Raw genomic sequence first — 15646 nt, forward strand, 5'->3', positions numbered from 1 at the left:
TACCGAAAAACTTACGCACGTGATATAATGGCTAGAATATGTGGTACCCGGTTATAGAATCGCAGAGCGAGTTGGTTTACATGCTGCACACACGCACACACATACACATACACACGAATTCCACGTTTTTCCCGCTTGTTTATTTTTTCTCCTTTCCAATCGTTAACGTTCATCTGCGGTACGGCGGTTTAAATCTAACCTCGTTAATTTCAGTCAATGCGGTTCTATGCTTTGGTATTTTAAACACAGCTGCTCGCGCGATGCATGAAATCGATTCAAAAAGACTCGAGAGTTTGTAATTCGATGGAAAGAAAAAAAAAAGTATCTCGGATTAATTGAAATAATAATTGTACGATTTTTCGAATAATCAATCTCTCTTCCAAAGATAGAAATAACAGATTGAAATCCATTTTTTTTTTTTACATCCATACCTCGAAACTCTTTTTTTTCTTCGTTTATCATCTAACTACGAGGCTCTTAGTCATTCACCGAATTAGGAACCGGTCACTGCACGCGCATCTGCATGCATATGAATGAATTCGTGCCAGATATTTACTTACACCACGCTATTATATATTAATATAGACACACACACACACACTCACACATCAATGTAAGTCATAATTTTCAATTGACAGTAGTTAAATCCAACGACTCGAGATCAGGTCACGTATCTTTGACAGATTCCAGCTAATGCATAATTCGTATAATATATATATATATATATATATATATATATATATATATATATATATATATATATATATATATAATTCGGGTCGTGTGTGTAATATTCCTCGACCATATAATTAATACTTGTAATGCGCAGATTACACATATTTATGTTTAATATCGTTTAACCCTTAGAGGACTGGCATACGCCATTTGGCGTAAGGTCATTAACTTACTAATATTTTTTACTTTAATTTGCTCCAATGTTCTCGACTTTAGATCATTTTTCTGTAGAAACACAGATTTTACGAAATTCCTCAGAGCCCGGTTATCTAAGGGTTAATATATGGGAGGCGGTCCACCCCAAACCGACGAACCTCTCATCCTGACCCCTTCCGATTAGAGTCATGATTTTTTATGTTGTTCCACTTTAAAGAAAGAAAGAAAAAAAACTCTCTGGATTTTTTTTCAGATTTTTTGAAAATCATCTCATTTACTTATGATTTTTGAAAATGAGCAAATCGATAGCCTCAATTGAAAAATCTGAAAAAACTAGGGATTTGCTATTTTGATATTTAAAACCGATCTACGACCTTCTAACATTGAAATTAAAAAAAAAAAAAAACAACAACAACAACAATCACTTAACGACCACCTTGATATTTATACTATACAATATTATCGATAATTTTGTCGCCGTTTATAGGTAGCAGGTATATATTATATAACACACTCGGTTCAAAAACTTTCTACATGGGTATAATTTCATGGAGTATAACACTGCGGGTCACGCGACATGCCGTAGGAAAGGTGGAAATGGGTTGAGGAACAGGAAATGAGCTGGTTAGCTAGGTCAGGAAATGCACGCCGTTTTTCCTTCTCAAGGAATTCTTTGCATTTTTCTACCATGTACTTATTTTTTATTTTTTCTCTTCCATGCCTCTTCGGGTATTTTTTCTTTCGACGCATTTCAACGTATTACTGTATAATAAGTACAGAGAATTTTAAAAAGGTTTAAAAATCATTCTATTCTGCACTCTGCAATCGTCTCTCTGTAAATCGCAATTCTTCTGCTTATTCATAAGCATGAATCGTTGTAGGTATGTTTTCGTCACGATGCATAATTGGGAATGAATCGTTACTTCGTACCACCTTTAAGAATGTATGAAATTTAGTAAACCATGATAGACACAAAACATACTTTTATTTTGAAAAAAAAAAAAAAAAAAACAACTTCTTGATAGTCATTCGAAAATTGCGCATTTTTGATCTTTTTACCTCATGATTCCTTACGGTAACCTCACTAACATCAGCTTCATCCTTATTACCGTATATCTGATTTTTAAAGTGCACCTTCTACAAGTTTGGGTGTACATACACCAGCGTATATCGGCGTGGTTTCACACGGCTATCGATTTCTGTACGAATACATACTGTACATATCTATATAGATAGGTATCTGGTATATATGTATAACGTGTACGTGGGTAGAGTGATCCTCCCTCTTATTTTCCTTCATCGACGATTCCCCTCGCGAAAATTTGCCAATCGAACTTGAATGCCAACCTCGTCTTGATGTCCGTAAGATGAAACGCCCCAAAAGCAGATCGTACCATTCGGAAAATTGATCCATGGTTTAAACGTCTTGAAACGTTCACTCAAATTCATTGTACGTATTAAGACAGTTGTTGTGTATTAGTAAAACAATTACTATACTATATAGGCTCAAAAAAAAGTAACAGTTAACATTTACGTGAATAAATCAAAAATTGAAGTGAAATTTAATAAAAAAAAGAAAAAAAAAAAAAAGATTTCGATGTGTCATTCAACCGGGTGTTCCGGAAATTCCGGTGATTATAGCATGGACTTTTAAGATACCATATACTTATACGTAATACACTCAATGAACTGGCACGTGGTTAGTCACAGTACTAATTGCAACGACGAGACGTGCATCGGAGTTTTATTTTGTTAATTAATTTTTATTAGACTTCCGCGTGCTGTGCGAGAGAACTTTAACTCACGTATGGGTAAACGTTGAATAAACTTTATATGTGGCTTGGAATCGACGTGTAATAAGTGCGGCACACAAACATAACTTAGGTTGTGTGCAGAGGAGGAACTGGAGGAGTGAGATCGGGACTTAATGGCACTGTCGACACTTTTTACTTCGCTTTTTACTGCTTTCCCTACGCCCACGTGCCACCGAAGTAAATAACCCCTCAGCCTTTCATTGCTCCCCTAAACTCGTCCAGCCCACCCTGATCGCACGGTCCGATCCGTTCTTCCTCTAGGTTAGCTTTTTATATTTTTATTGCTTTTTTCGCATCCCACGATTGGTCGTTCAACTATGCAGAGAGTGATAAAAGTTATTGGTTATTATATTACGCAAAATTTTGAAGACCTTTAATTTAACAGAGTGGATGGAAACTCGCAGGAGGATTGTTTATTAGACATGTTCTTAATAAGGGTAAAATCGAATTTTAATGGTCTTACACTCCAAAATTGGTTTAAATAATTTAAAAAAAATGTCAGAATTTAACAAAAAATTTCCCTTTATATTTACCCACCGCTATAAAGCCTTACTTTTTTCCATAAGAAAAGCATTGATTTTTCGTGATTTTTAATCCTTTTTTTTTTACCGCTGCCATAATTATCAGCTAAAAAATCTTAAATTCTCCGAAAATGTTGACAGTTATGTTAAATTTTTGTCGAATTTTTTTGGAATTTGATACAAGCGTTTTTGGGCCAGATCAATCACATCTTTATTCTCTGTATGTTGCGAAAAACGCGGAAAAAAGCAAAAAAAAAAAAAAATTCTAAGAACGTCGTTTTGAGAGCTAAAAATAGGAGGAATAAAATGGCAGAGGTTACGAAAAATAAGAAACTTTTCGCTGAAGATGGTAAATTGTCAGAAATTGCTGAAAATAGAAAAAAAAGTCGAAAAGTATCTTTTAGAGGTCTAAATATAGAAGTTAAAATCGATTAAGTCTTCACACGTTTTATTATTATTACAGATTATTATTTCCTTAAGGACAGGTCTATTGTTTATACAACGTTGACTCTTTTATTATTGATACATGCCAAAGTAGTTGCCAAAAGAATTTTTCTTTCCCAATTGTTGGTAGGTATTACATATATACATACACGGTTTCACGTATGCGCATGTCGAGTGAACACAATACGCCGTTATAAGGAACAATTCCGTCTCTGCATATGTATCTCGAGTATAGAGAGAACGAACGAGAGAATGGAATACGAACGGTAAATGGCTAATTGAATATACGTCTTGTCAAGTATAAAACTGCCCTCGTTGTCAAGTCGTATACGCGGCTGTATAAGTGCACGTTTAACTGGGTCAGTCGAAGGGATCGATAGGTGGAATCTGTTTGTCTCGTGACTGGCACGGTGACGCCTGTAACGCATTGCTTTGCCTTGGTTCGTAACAGGTGGAGGGTAAAAGTAACAACAGGCAAGGTAAAAGTGGAAGCCTGTCAATGAACGTCGGCGGTAACCTTCGGCCCATCGTGTTCAGGGGAAGATTTTTACGGTTCGAAAAGATTCGACGACGATAATGAAACGAAGACTAAAAAGCTAAAGGGAATTATACGAATCCAAAATCATACGTCGATTCTTTTTTTTCTAAGTTTCTAGTTACGTATAGCTGTCGAGGATAAGTAGGTAGAGGACAAGTGGAAAGTAAGGAATGGAAAAGAAAATTAGAAATTGCCCCGCTGGAGTTGATCAACGGTCATATCTATCTCTACCGATGATGATGAATTGAACTCGGTATCTGTCGATCGAGCTAAAGATTTGCTTCTGAAAAAATCTCCAACTGATCTCTGATCGAACAGTAAATTCTTAGCGGAGGTGAAGTCTCAGTTCTGATGTTGTTGCAGGATATGCTGCTGCTGCCGCCGCGTCCTGGTTCGATTGATTTCTTTTTCCATCACTGATCGCACAGTGTGTCTGCCTGTTCTCTTCGTCGGTGTCAGAAACGCTCTGCTATCTTAGCAGGTGGTCGCTCACTTTGCGGATTGGAGTTATCGTTCGCTGCCAACTCGTCGATATCACGATAGCGAATGATTTTCTCTCTTGGTACACTCTTGTTTCTCCCCCCCCCCCCTTTTTTTTTATTTACCACTACTAATAAAATATCCTCGTAACTGGTTTTCGTCGGTTCAAAGATTACATCAAAACGCTTCTCTTGTCGGGTGAACACTAGCCTTGAAGTCATCAATGAATCTCTCATTTTCTACGTTTTTAACGGGACTGAAATCGATTCGCCTTCGCCTTTGCCACCAAACTTATTGATTTTTGGTCCCACGTATACTGCTGACAGCGAGTCGAAGAGAGAAAAAGGAAGGCAACCTCTCCCAGCACGCATGGTTTATTGTATCCATACTTACTTAGGTACTTCTCCTACCTTTGCCCAGAATGTATTACGACGTAATTTAATACCTTTTCTTATCTATCGCGACAAACTGAAATTGTAAATTCGCAATGATCTCTATCGATAATGATCGAGTCAGGAGAAACTCTCGGTGTGCTCGGATGGTTTCGAATTACATCGAGTCGCACTTTGCAGTGTAGGTTTAGTGTGTGTATAGTTATATACAATCTATGGCTTACTCCATAAAAACGACTCGATTTCTCAAAAATATGTCCCGGTCGATCTTTTTCACTTGGCGATTATGACTGATGGAAGATCGAATTTTTTGAACATTTAACGGTTACGTGATAAGTTCAACGATATACATTACGAGGCTCGTGCTGGTAACGTTACTTCAATGAAGCGTGTTTAGGGAAGAAATCGTTTACATCGCAAACTTAGGATTGTCTGAAATTCAACTAGTAAATCATAACGAAAAAAACTTTTTCATATTTTTGTAAACCGACTACTTTGAAGTCGTTCTAAAATTCTTGATGTTTCGTTAGGTTAACATAAGCAGATCAGCTTGAAACTTCCTTCTGCGACTATTATTCGTCCACGGATTGATCTTGTGTTGGTAATTATCATCAATGATAGATCCCCTGCAATTTTTCACACGCGGTGATCCTTTTTGGCACGGTATCAGCTTTTTGCGGTACGTTACTTATTAGTTTCCTAGGACTTACACCCATAAGTGCACCACGTCGAGTCTGTCAGCGACTGCGTTATGCGTAGATATATAAGGTATCAATGATGCGGATGTCTGTGTAATATTTCACGCGAATGTAATCGCAGCAGGTACTACTATCACGTCGTTCATCATCGTTTGGTTGAGATTTCATCTACATATATTCTATAGTCTGTACCTCCACTGCTGCTGCATCATGTGCCAAGTTGAAAAGTTTTATAATATATATATATATATATATATGAGTACTATGCTCAGTACACACTTGGCCTATCGGAAGATGAAAGTTGGCATGAATCTGTCGGAGTCAGAGTCGATTACTGCCGGTACCTATCTCCGATTATTATATTATTGATGGACGTTTCTTAACTTCCGTGAATTCAAATCGTCGTTGAAATCGTTCAACAAACGACCCGAAACTAACCTGCAAATCGTTTTCGGTGTTCCAGGTGAATCCGGCCGAGCGTCAGGCCCCGGAAAAGGAGGAAACCTGGACTTTGGCGTCGGAGAATCACCATCACCAGGATACGGGGGATGAAAAGATTGGAGCATCGCAATCGGTAGTCACGCCCTGTGATTATGAACCGAATCTACCACGTAGCCACGAAACGCGAAAGAGCAAGACAAAAAGGGTGAAGAATTATTTAAGGAAAAAGTGCAAGGATGCTCTTTCCAAGTCCGAGGATCCAACCGGGGTCGAGAAACGAAGGGACCAGAAGTGCACCTCTTGGTACGTCGACGAAAAATGCAGCGAAGATGAATTCCCGCGGGATCATCTCGACTCTTCTTCCTCTTTGGATCGAACCGCGGTTGATCGAGTCTGCGAATCGGTTGAAAAAATCCAATCCAGAGGGAGCAGATCTTCGCTGTACGAGGACGCTAACGACGACGTCTTCTTGACCCTGGATGAAAACGTCCTCGTCGTTCCTTCGGGGTGTTGTCAGGAAGCATCTCCTGGGTCGAAACCTCTGCCAGCATCATCCGCGGAGACTCTAGTTTCGGATTGTGTGAATCTGCATTGTGTTCTTGACAAGTGCGAATCGAGTGACACTTTAGTGCCGGAATTATTGTCCACGGAAGCTAATACCACCGTTACTGCCAAATATTCTAGTCGCAAGATTAATGACAGTTCTGCAATTGAGTTTGGTGCCGATTGCGATGCGACCAAGTTTTGCGACGGTGCTGATGAAGACCTACCTCGAAATCGAAACAACCTTGATAACGACGCCGGAGTTGTTGCAACCTCTTCTCATCTTAACCTCGGTGAACCCGTCCAGCATTCGCTACTCGGGGTGAGTTTCTACTTTCCATTTCGTTGTTTAAATTAAGAATCATAAAGTGTTGTTTGGCGGGGAAAGTTTTGCAAAACAATTTGGCTTTTATACATTTGTCAAATCTTGAAGTAGGTAGACTTTGAAGACGAAACAACTTGTCAGGAAGAAGAATCGAATTTTGATTTTTTTAAATTTGGAACGTTATTCACGAATACATGGTATTCGGTAAAATAATGACGTATAAGAGTTTAAAAAAAACTGGTCATCACGCGTCTTTAGAATTGCCTAAAATTCATTAAACTTTGATATATAGTATAAAAGTATTCACATCGATCAAATCTCACCGTGCCATCAAAGTCATTCTAAAGTTGCAAAATATTGATTTTTTTTTTTTTTTTTTGTTTTTTTTTTTCCACTCAACGTTTGATCGTTACGTTAACGTTACCGCAACTTTAACCTCATGGCAAAGCGCGGGGTCAGATTGGACTCTTGAGGTCTGCCTTAAGTAAGACGTATCTGTTGGTAGAAACACACGTAGGTGTATATATACATACCTACACCTTTGGGAGAGTATGTTGCCGTGATAGAGATAGAGATATAGAGAAAGAGAGAAAGAGAGAGAGAGGAAAGAAGACGAATAGAAAGAAAAGAGAACGATGAAGGCGGCAAAGGGGGGGGGGGGGGGAGGGTGTGTATGGGAATCGCGGGTCGTGCTCATTAATTATATCGGACTGATCTATTGGGATCAGAGTATAGGCTAATAGGCTAATAGCCTGAAACTCTCAACTCTGTATTCACTTTCCTGTCTCCTGTTGGTTATCTGGCATCCTGCGGTGCGGATACGTGTGGTTTCTCTCTCGGATAAACGTACGTTGAAAATAAAAATAAAAAAAAAAAAGAAAAAAAAAACATCTTCTCGTCGTGTTTCGTGACGGTTGTCGTCGACGATTGTGACGTCGTCGTCGGTTAACGATTCGCAGGTATTGTGTATTATAGTATACACAACGTATATTACACCTATATGGGTATGTATGTATGTATGTATGTATATAAACGGTCCGCAACGCCGCGGCGTTAAACTTTTTCGTCCCACGCCACAGTTTTATTGACTCGTGACACGCTCTTGATTAAAATCTATCGAACTAACCAGACTAAACAATACCCCATATCCTACTTAACGTAATATCGATACATCCGCACGATCTTATACCACCACCATCCACCCACCTACCAACAACAACAACCCGCAATGCGGGTTAGGTATAGAACCAATCTAATCGCATGCCGCGTGCATGCATGTTTGTTATTCCAGTTTTCAAGTCACCTTGTTAAATCTATAATACGGCATATAATACCAATTATTTTAACGCAAAACCTAGGTATTAGGTATATATACTATACAAATATACATATATATATATATAGATTATTTGATGCGGATATATATATGCAATTGACGACAATTATCCCGTTTTAAATATGTACGCGATCAATTTTTTTCTCCAAGTAGTTTTGTTATTTAGTTTGAACTATTTTTATTTTTTCTCTTTTTAATACAAAATAATTCATTTTAACTGCGATACAGTTTTTGAAAGTTTATTAATTCTACGGAATTTCGTTTTTGTATCAATTATCGTGTGGTTTTCCGTGTTGCAATATTTTTAAGAAGGAGTAAAAACATTTTTTTTTTTTTTTTTGCAATTACCAAGTGAAATTATTCGAAGAAGGAGAAAAAACAATTTTCGCTCAAACAGCTGTTTGCAGCAACTAAAATTATCCCGTAACTAGATCTATTATTATCAAGATATTATATATACCGATATGAAAAGCGCACGTACTCGAGGTGATATGTAATGATTTTCAGAGTTTTACGTACGTGTACATAACGTGATATATGCTTACCTGTCTATCGGACTTTCTCGACTGATGATCGGGTGAAGCTGCCATGCAGAAACGATTTTAATGCAGTACGCTGTAAGCATAGTGATCGTTTCTTTCAGCAAACTGACAGATTTATAGTTTGCATCACGCGTGCGCGCGCGCGCGCTAAAAGCAGCGAGTCGGCAACGTATGAATATACATACAATACATACATATATATATGTATTTACGTATGTAAAGATTAGTGATTTATCGTGAGAAACAAAAAAGAAAAAAATTTATCCAATGTACACGCAGAACCGTTTTTTCGCTGTCTGCGAAATACGAAAGCGCAAGTATAATTCGCGTCGCGAAAAACTCGAGAAAATATCTGCGACAGAATAGATTGTAATCTGCTCAGAATCGAAGTAAGAAAATGAAAAAAAAAAAAGATAGAACAAACAAGTAACACAGAGACGAAGAGAAAAAAAATTAGAATTTAAAGAAAAAATGAGCGAATCGCGCGAGACACAAAATGTGGAAAATAATTTCTTGGCCGCAAGGTTCTTCAGTTCTTGCCACGGAACGCTTCGGAGAGCGATGCGGGGTGTAATTAGCGTGAGAGTAGCGCAGTCGAGCGCAGAAAGAATTGAGGAGGCGAATCAACGAAATGAAATAAAATATGCCAAACGCTTTCCGCGTGAGTGGAAAGCCAATCACTCAAGGTTGTTAATGCGGGCGTCGATAACGACGCGCACGCGTTTCGCTTTCGCGCACGCGTGCTTCTCGATCTTTACATCATATGATGCCGATTAACGTTACACGCAAAGGTGCAGATACAAACTTCATGGCTATTCATCTCTGGACTAATCGTGTCGATACCGATGCGTTGGTTGTGCTCGTTGGACTTGGTGCATTTGATGAACAAACGTCATTCTTCGACGGATTTTTTTACTCACCGAAATTACATCTCTCTAACACCGAGACATGCGTCATCAGTCAGTCATAAATCACCAGCATGGATTATATATCGGACACTATTGAAAACACCAGTAGAGTGACGTTGGAACATCACTAAAGCCACACATGACCTTGAAACTCGTATGCTTTCGTAATTGGACCTCAGTCTTTTAGCGACGTATCTCTAATAGATTTCTTCAAGTGATGCACGTTCTATATCTCAGAAGACCAGGGTACCACTGGAACTATGAGGATGAAGTTAGTAACGTTACCGTAACCATTCATGTTTAAGAAAAATTGCTAATTCGCACCTTTATGACTCTTTGGAACTTGTTAGTGAACCAGTATAAACAAAATGTAGAATAATTCTAAAGAGCCAGCTCCTTGGAAGTCATCCTAAAGTTATCCAGTAAGGTTTATTTCTCCCAATGTTTCGTTGCGTTCACGTTACTACCTTTACTTTCATCAGAAACACCGCAAGTCGTGTAGGAATATTTCGATCAACTGGCAAAAGTTTCGTTGTTCACCAGATTAGGATATGCCGGGCAAGTATCTAACCTTGAAATACATGCTGAAACAGTTATGCGCACTTATGATTTATCATTGGTTGACCAAGAATTAACCAAGGATGATTTTTATCCCGATGAAAAGACGGTAGATATATACTTTCTCTTCATTTATCAGAGACGCGGAGGGTATAGGATAATCCTGCGCAATGTAAAAGTGGCGTGACTTTAGGGGGCCGAGTGAGAGGAGTGACTTTGCAAAATTGCAAGGATGATATAACGATCCCGAACACCCCTAAGGGATAACTGATGTTGGGGCCCGATGACGTGTAATAAGGGATCCAATTAAAATTTCGGTTCAGGAATAAGCGTGGTTCTCTACAAGTAGATCGTTCATAACGTGTATCCATGCGGGTACGAAGGCATTGTTAAACCATGCGATAATCAATAACAAGTTATGGAACTACAGGTCCGGGGGGTGTTTTTTGTGTCAGTACAAATGTATGAACACACAAATAAACGTTACCATCATCTGCAACAGACACTCGTTCATGGTACACGTAACTCTTGTATGGTCCAAACTCCGCTGCTATACCCGCCTGCCGGTATAAACGCGTACATAAAGATCCGGAGATGATAAGCACGGATATGGACGAGACCAAGGGATACCTACGGCACCTGTGTAGAGATATGTTATTAGACTCTTTTGACGGACGCGTGTCACGGCGGTACCTACCACATGTGGCGATGATCAGAATTATTGAAATTGAACACCATATTGCGCCTACTCGTGTCCTATCCTCGCTCAATTTCACCGCATGATCTTTCAACCTCTACTATATTCGTTGTTCGTCATGCGATATCGCGCTGCTGTTAGATCTGGTTAACCGAAACGGTCCCCCTTCCCTGTCATATCGTTCATTTCTACCTTCATCCAACGGCTGATCATCATCAGACCAACATGATCAACGGATGAGATGAACAAGATGTTGTACAATATGGAAGGTCAACGTTTACCTGGAACAGTGTGCAGTGTAGTTTGTCAAGTGAGGTGTTTGGCATCAAACGATGGTGGAGTTTGTTAAATCGAGGAAACGAAAGAGAACGAGTATTAGGGAGTGAATATAAACCTAATGTCGCCGCAATGTCTGATAGATGAAAATCGTCGTTATATGGTACATGCTGCATACTACTTAACGGCGGAGAAAGTGGTCGTCGGTGGGTAGTAGGCGAGGGTACCCATAACGATGGTCTGTCGGTGATATTGGATCGAGTGGGACTGCACGTTGCAATTCAATGCGAAGGGGGCGAGTTTAGATCACCGAAGACCGTATTGTGTATTGTGTATGTGTGTAGAGTAGAGGAGACATCGTGTGGTGCCGGTTATCATGCCGGATTAGGTCACGTTTCCGGTAATTAATGGCTCACGTCATCTCTATACTCGATCGGGAATTACACAGATCGTTTGTTCGATCGTATAGATCGTCGTCGATGCTGTCGTTCGTTCGTTTTCTGTTTATATATTTTACTACCAGCTAACTCCACCGTTGCATCGTCGAGCAAATGGACAATGAAAAACTTACCTATATGGGACTTGTGTGATCATCTTTGCTCCTGCATATGGGGCTGCGTGGTGTTTCGTATGCGCTCAACTCTTGCCTTCCCATTATAACCAACTATAACCCTATTCGTGGAGAAGAGGACTGTTCATTTCCTTATACACACTTAACGACTTATGGGCACACATGACGTTTATGTTTTGTACGCGATTCTCTCGTGTTGCTGCTTAGACTCTTGAATTTCTTCTCATCTACATTTCACTGCTGTTTTTATAGCTACGTACAGATTCCGCTCGGGGTATGTTACCGTTACTGTTACCATTAGTACCACGTGTGGTTAGTTTTGTTACTGTTAGCCTCATATTTCTAGATTTATCATTCTTGTTGTTGTTGCTATTATTATTATTATTTCTTGTACAACTAACGAACACCTCAACGTTACGATTAGTTGTGTAATACTTAACATTTTGCCAATTGCTGGATAATTTTGGGTTCGTATACCTAACGAGGGTTGATATTTATACCTACTCTTAAAATTATCATTCACTCTTGCAAAATACTATTCCATTTATTTCACTAGGCTTGTTGACTTCAAAAACTGGTGGAAAAAAACATTCTCTTCTAGTTTGACCGTTGACATTCGCTCTACCATATCGACATCCTGGTGCTGCAGAGCACATCAATGCTCGGTGTCGTATAACTCTTAAAGACTAAGGTGTAGTGGTGGTTAGGTTCTTGCCTCAAGCCGTACACGAAGAAAGGTAATAAATAATGAGGCAATCCGGGGAAATGAAGGCAGCGGCAAGCGGGAGCAGCAGCAGCAGCAGCAGCAGCATCGCGTCGTGACGCTCCGAGGTGAGATGACCCGTGACCTCCTCTTCGCTCACCCTAGTCTCTGGTCCCAGCCCAACTAAGACCCAGCCTATGGTGCATAGGTAGAGGACTCTACCTCTCGACCGGCAATCAACCGAGGCATGCCTCCTCTAGGCTAGACAATTTTTCCTCCCTTTAGCAGCGAGAACCTCGCCTATAGACTCTGCTCTAGCCACACCATGGGGACACGGAGAAATCGGTTTGGTAATTAACTCCATCCCTGTGATACAATCTCTTGCGAAACTTACACTTTGCTGTTGGTGTTGTTGTTTTATCCGGTCATGCTGAAGCTAAAACTCTCGGCTGCGGCTCGATGGGGTTGTGAAAGGAGGATCTTTTGGACAATTTTGATGTTTTGTCAATCTCCCCGGGGAATTGACACTTTCAGCGTGTGTGAAAAAAATTCAAGACAACCATAAGAACATTACTATTCTATCGATAAGAAAATTTCTACACAGAATTTTAACGAGATTGAAGCAACTGATATCTATCTCTCGTACCTAATTCAAGTGAGTCAGAATTTTCCTTACTTCATAGTATTGGTATGTTGGTTGATTGTTTTTGTTCAACGTTTCGGCGAACCTTAAGTCTTAATTCGTCTTTATTGAGATATCTATACCATGGATCATAACTCTTTATACTCTTACATTTTCAATTTATTGAGAAATGCGGTTAAAGGAAAGAAGGAATATAACAAAATTCCAGAGCGATAACACAGGTTTAAGCACTTTGTGTCGCGTGGGAGGATTCAGGGTGTAATCGAGTTCTCGGGGGCGTGTATTCACATCAGTTTGTGCAACTTCTGCTAGGTATACGTATACGTTTAAGTATAAGTGGCGAGGAGGAATTTGCACACTCAAGATTCGAGTCAGCCAAGAGACTCGTGGCAATTACGCGCGCGCCGGATAGTATGTACAAGGTATTATACTATATGTATAAGTTGTTACACGTACAAGCGGACCTCGCGATGCATGAATATATCGCGGATTGTAAACGGCGATAAGTGAGACACGGGAAAGTCAAGAGGGATAATTGCGACGATGTGGGTTAAAACCTCCTATCCTTGCTCGCCGTTTCATTCGCCTTGGGACTCGACGCCCGACTGACTTCGAACGTCGTTCGTTTCTTATACCACCTCGACGACTTGACAGCCATGGTTGTTTGTAATCGCGAACTTTAACCGTCGACAGCACAACGCTGTTCTCTACTCATCGCCTTTACCTCCATTCCGATCTTACCATGATCGACGTCTCGATGTATCCTGGTCCTTGATCGTCTTCTTTGTATCCACTTTTCGCTTCTTCCTGAGTCCATTCCTATCTTACGTATTATAAAGCAAACTTTGTTTGGAAATAGAAAAATTCAGGTCAGTTTTATACTGTAAATCAAATTTTATACTTAAGTATTTTGGGACTCAAGGTGTTTCGCAAGTTTTTTAATTCTTCGACTTTACTTATACACCTTTACGGCTGCTAACTTCAGCCTCTTTACTTGATGGGTGAAGGATGATCGTGACGGATATACCTAACACCTTATACCTTATACCGGTAGCTTGCAAAGGTTAATCGCCAAAGCCGAGGAAATTCGAAATGAAAGATGCCACGATGCTCGCTGGATGACGGGTCAATTTCTCGTAGAGACGAGATGTGAGGTTATACGATGTAGGTACGATGTGCTTTCGACGAGGTCAGTCGGGGTCGATGGTCAGTCGACGCGGGGTGACGAGTCAGGAAACTTTCGGAATACTTGCTCGTAACATGGCTGCCAGCGGTGTAACAAGATGGATTATTCAAGTTCTTCGTACACCATTTTCGAGAACCCCTTTAGCATCTTCTCAGATGATCTTATATACCACGTTTCAGATCATTCACTTTTTCCTTAGTCTCTTTTTGTAATTTTATTATTATTTTCGCCTTTTTCTTTTACATACTTAAAACTGTTCTACCGAGTTACGCAAAAATTGTCCCACTACGATTAATACCATAAACAGATATCATGAACCGTTTATAAAAGTCTTGCTTTAAGGTACCGCTCTCGGTGCGATATCAACGTTTATTTTATTTATTTTTTTTTTTACGTGGGTATAACGTTCGCAAGCAATTCATCCGGGTTACAGTTACAACGATTATATTCCCTCAAACGGTTCATCGTATGTATTTTCTTAGCTCACGCAGATCTCGCGACTTGGGTAAACTACGCCGCATCATCCTTTCCACTTTTGTTGGTGTTGTGTATTTTTTTTCTCTTTTTCTGTTTTCAAGCGGGGAGAATATACTTGACAGCGGTCGTAAAATGATGTCGCCTTCTTCTTTCTGTACAAGAAATTGAACTTTTTACTTTCTCCATCGTTATTTTCCATGATCTTGGTTGGGATCCTTTAAATTGATCCTTCAAATATGTTTTCATCGATTCGGATACTTTTCGCTTTTTACATCGACTGTTTTCTAGGATTATATGTATATATATATATATATATGAAACCATTTATGTTGTAGCTGTTTATAGACAGAGTTCTAGAAAAATCTTGTGGGATTGTTACAGTCGTAATATATCGGATGTCTCATGACGGGTTCGGGCACAAAAAGGAGGATTTCACGACTCTAGGTTAAAAATCGTCATCAACGTCCCTTTTCACCGTCACCGCCTCGGACCTTCGGTGTAATGAAATGAAAGACAAAAATGCCCCGATAGAAAATAAAACGGACAATTTATTTAACGCCCGGTTTTTTATCCTCGCCTCGACCCCCCCCCCCCCCCCCCCCACCCCCATCCCCCCAAGTTACTTTTTCCTTTATACGATAAAACCTTCGAGGATCACCTGC

At 39.7% G+C, this 15646-nt stretch overlaps 1 protein-coding gene across 1 annotated transcript in view; it reads left to right on the plus strand.

The window, feature by feature from the left end:
- The window catches only part of LOC124404610, a 184718-nt gene that overhangs the window by 23527 nt on the left and 145545 nt on the right, over nucleotides 1-15646 (plus strand). Inside the window, exon 2 of the mRNA XM_046878916.1 lies at nucleotides 6242-7084. Within this exon, the coding sequence (XP_046734872.1) occupies nucleotides 6242-7084 (843 nt within the window). The remainder of the gene's footprint in view (nucleotides 1-6241; nucleotides 7085-15646) is intronic.

The sequence above is a fragment of the Diprion similis genome, chromosome 3 (genome assembly GCF_021155765.1).
Source record: "Diprion similis isolate iyDipSimi1 chromosome 3, iyDipSimi1.1, whole genome shotgun sequence".
NCBI classification, from domain to species: domain Eukaryota; kingdom Metazoa; phylum Arthropoda; class Insecta; order Hymenoptera; family Diprionidae; genus Diprion; species Diprion similis.